The sequence below is a fragment of the Echinops telfairi genome, unplaced genomic scaffold, assembly GCF_000313985.2.
Source record: "Echinops telfairi isolate 266 unplaced genomic scaffold, ASM31398v2 ScPeMD7_29;HRSCAF=101, whole genome shotgun sequence".
Classification (NCBI taxonomy): domain Eukaryota; kingdom Metazoa; phylum Chordata; class Mammalia; order Afrosoricida; family Tenrecidae; genus Echinops; species Echinops telfairi.
In genome coordinates this window covers 2,574,101-2,578,143 of record NW_022103926.1, presented here as the reverse complement: position 1 = coordinate 2,578,143, position 4,043 = coordinate 2,574,101, and the positions used below count along the sequence as shown (strand labels likewise).

Here is a 4,043-nt window from a genome sequence, read left to right as displayed (position 1 = left end):
CAGCCCAGCCAGCGCTCCTCGGCCAGCAAGTTGGGCGCGCTCTCTCTGGGCTCCTTTAACAAGCCCAGCTCCAAGGACAACCTGTTCGGCCAGAGCTGCCTGGCTGCGCTCTCCACGGCCTGCCAGAACATGATCGCCAGCCTCGGGGCCCCTAACCTCAATGTGACCTTCAACAAGAAGAACCCGCCCGAGGGCAAGAGGAAACTGAGCCAGAATGAGACCGAAGGCGCGGCCGTGGCCGGCAACCCGGGTTCGGATTACTTTCCTGGAGGGGCTGTCCCCGGTGTTCCGGGGCCCGGAGGCCCGTCGGGGACCAGTTGTAGTGGCTCCAAAGCCTCAGGGCCGCCCAACCCGCCGGCCCCGGGGGATGGCACCAGCCTCTCTCCCAACTACACCCTGGAGTCTACGTCGGGGAACGACGGCAAGCCTGTCCCCGGGGGTGGTGGCCGGGGACGAGGTCGCAGAAAAAGGGACAGTGGCCACGTGAGCCCCGGGACTTTTTTCGACAAGTACTCTGCTGCGCCAGACAGTGGGGGCGGGCCAGGGGTGAGCCCAGGACAGCAGCCGACACCCAGCACGGCAGTAGGGGTGGGCTCCGCGAGCGAGGCGCGCGGTGCGCCCACGCCCCATGAGAAAGCGCTCACTTCACCCTCGTGGGGGAAAGGGGCCGACTTGCTCCTGGGGGACCAGCCAGACCTCATGGCGACCCTGGAAGGCGGGGCCAAGTCCAATGGTAGTTCCCCTCACGTGGGTGACTTTGCCTCAGAGGAGGTGAGTGCCACCTACGCCAATGAGGACGAGGTGTCCTCCAGCTCCGACAACCCCTCCGTGGCGCTGGGCAAGGCGAGCAGGAGCCCCCTTGTGACCGGCTCTCCCAAACTGCCGCCCCGAGGGGTGGGTGCTGGCGAACACGGACAGAAGGCACCCCAACCCTCGCTCGGCCTGGGCATCATGTCTACCTCTACCTCGACCCCTGACAGCTACGGCTCGGGCGCAGGCCACCCTGGCACGCCAGGCCTGGAGCAGGTCCGGACCCCGACGAGCAGCAGTGGTGCGCCGCCACCTGACGAGATCCACCCCCTGGAGATTCTCCAGGCGCAGATCCAGCTGCAGAGGCAGCAGTTTAGCATCTCCGATGACCAGCCCCTGGGACTCAAGGGCGGCAAGAAAGGCGAGTGCGCCGTCGGGGCCTCGAGCGCACAGAATGGCGACAGCGAGCTGGGCAGCTGCTGCTCCGAGGCCGTCAAGGGCGCCATGAGCACCATCGACCTGGACTCTCTGATGGCGGAGCACAGCGCCACCTGGTACATGCCCACTGACAAGGCCCTGGTGGACGTTGCGGACGACGACAAGACGCTGGCGCCCTGGGAGAAGGCCAAACCCCAGAACCCCAACAGCAAAGAAGGTATGTGCACGCGTGCGCGCACACACATGTCCCTTCTCACTTCTCCTGACACTGCCCCCTCCCCCACTGCAGGCTCTAGCCTGGGCCTGGAAGGCTTAGGAAAGGCAGGTACCCCAGGGGTTAGGAGAGCACTAGGGGGCCTTCTTAATTCCCACCTCCTCTACCTGGGTTACACAAAGAGCTTCTTGGGCGCACCCCCACCCCCACCCCTAGGTGCTTCCACAGAATCTTAAATAGTAGCACAGTGGGAGTGGGCTTACATTACTCCCCACCGTCCCCAGTTTTAGCTGAGTTGCCCGGTGTTGCAGTGTTCAAAAGACTAGGTGCTTTCCATCACACCACCCCACTTCCATGTCCCCAACATGTATCCTGGCCCCACTTTTTCGTGTGTGTTCCCCTTTCCAGGCAGAGACACCTGGAAAGTTGTGTTTCTCACCTCCTGCTGGCCTGGGTAGCCAACTCAGTTGTCCGGTTCTGAACATCTTTAGAAAACAAAGTTACCACTTAGGTGTCTGGCAGCATCACTCTGAGGCAAGGCCTAATTTGACATTTGTTCCTAATGAATAGCTGTTTTGTCTCTTCTTAACTATTAGAGGGTTCATTGAAAAACTCAAGGCCTGTCTGGAGTGGTAGGAGGCAGCCAGTCTTTTCCCAGTGCCTCTCCTTGACATTGAGGGAAGGGAGTCATGCTTAGCCAAGGCCAGACCCTGGAACCAGGGACTTCATTTGTGTACCGGGATATGGACACATATTCTTAAGACACAAAGGACCCGCATTTGTCAATATCTCACTTGGCTTTGGTGACAGATGTCTAGTCCCAAGCCTCTTTTGCATTCTAAACACACCCCCCCCTTCCCACCAGGCCTGGGGGCCTTTAAGGTGGGAGGGGTTCAGTGAGTTAGTGAATGGCCCAGTGGGGCCCTGCAGAGAGAATCTAGAGATATCATGGTCTGCCTTCCATGTCTGTTTTTATTTACCAGGGCTCTTTCTTTCTATTTAAACAGTTAATGTCTTCTTAACAACGAGGTCCCATTCCCACCTCACCCCATCCCACCTTTTCTTCTGAATCTTAGCTGAAGCCTCTCAGAGTCATCAGACAGAATCCCTAGCTGCCCCTGGCTGGTGCTTTAATCCTGGCTTTTAAAAGAATTGCATCGGGAGATTCTGACCCTCCCTTCTGGCTCTTCTCTGCCTTCTTTTTCCTAGCCCTCCCCACATCGTGCCAGCTCTTGACCCTGGATTTAAGGTGGGAGTAGGTCCTTGGAGTTCTTCCTGGGGATGGGGGCAGGGGATGGGTTCTGGGGAGGAGAGAGGAGGGCGAGGTGATGTAGGGCAGGAGTTAGGTAGCTCAGAACTCTGGGGCTTTCAGCAGCCTGGTCCCCCTTAGCCCTGTTCCCCCGCTTAGGTTTTTTTAGTTCATGAATGCGGCTCTCTGGCATTTCTCTTTGTTCCTGGTTACTGCCCAGCCCCGGACGCTCCCTCTCATTTGAAGCTGGGTGTTTAGCATGCACAGTAGATGCCCAGGCCGACGTCAACAGTCTCCAAGCTTCTCCCAGGCAAGACCATAAATTGGTTAGTTTGGGACCCTCAGCTCCTTCCCCTGCATTTTCTTACCCACACCCCTTCCTTTTTAAAAATAGACTTAGATGTGGCCGCCTCCTTGCCAGCCTCCCTTCTCTTTTATTTTCTTTTACACAACATCTCGCTACCAAGATCGATAGCTGCTTAGCACAGTCTTGGCCCCTGTCACTTCTACCTGACTCGGCCTGCCTCTTCCTCTTCTTCCTTTAATCCCATTCCTCAGCCCCCCCCACCCCCCATCCCCAAATTATGAAGACTATATTGGCCTAAACGGAGAGAGAAAAGTTAACCAACCCAGATCCAAACAAACCCGATTTGGGAAATGAATACATGAAAAGAGGTGAGTCTTTGGAAGGGTTTTGGTGACTAGGTTGGTAAGGTGGTGTTTCTTGAGATTTTTGTAAGGTGCCTGCCTTCCACCCTCTTAACCAGCCAGGCCTGGCCACCATCATCTTTTCCTTAAGAAAACTAGCAATCATCCCACGAAAGGAACAGGCCCAGGCCTTGAAAGAAGCACTAGCACCAAAGAGATATTTTTGTTTTGTTTATTTCATGATCACAGTCAGAGGACTGGGGGAAGAATTTTGGGAACAGATGCTAGCCACTCGGATGGATTTTCCCCACTTCCTTCAGAGGAGGGGCTCAGAAGCTGGTCACCTTCTAAGCCTGGGCTGAGCGAGTCGCTTGACCTCCTTTGTTTTGCTCCTGAAATGTGCAAGGACCCTCTTCCCAGATAAAGCCCTGAATTGAGGTCACTCACAGATGCTGCAGCCCCCGGTGGCTCTCTAAGGTATCTGCATCCGATGCTTGCTCCCCCACTGGTTGTAAATAAGGATGATTAAACTTTTCATTATGCTAACACCCTGCACAAATAGGTACACATAACCCTCCCCAGGCCGCTGAGCACCCTCCCTGGCTGAAAGGCAGAATCAAGTGCTCCACTTGAAAATGGAGTTGAAAGATTTTCAACAAAACACAGGGTCCCCATTTGCAGCACCCCGCCCCCCACCCCCACCCCAGCTCCGCCCAGGGTCCAGCCTCCTCCTGGCCTCTTTAG

At 56.4% G+C, this 4,043-nt stretch overlaps 1 protein-coding gene across 1 annotated transcript in view; it reads left to right on the top strand.

Annotated features, from left to right (window-relative positions):
* MN1 (MN1 proto-oncogene, transcriptional regulator) overlaps positions 1-4,043 on the top strand; it is a 54,482-nt gene that overhangs the window by 2,894 nt on the left and 47,545 nt on the right. The window contains 1 exon segment of the mRNA XM_030885443.2: positions 4-1,405. Coding sequence (XP_030741303.2) covers positions 4-1,405 — 1,402 coding nt within the window.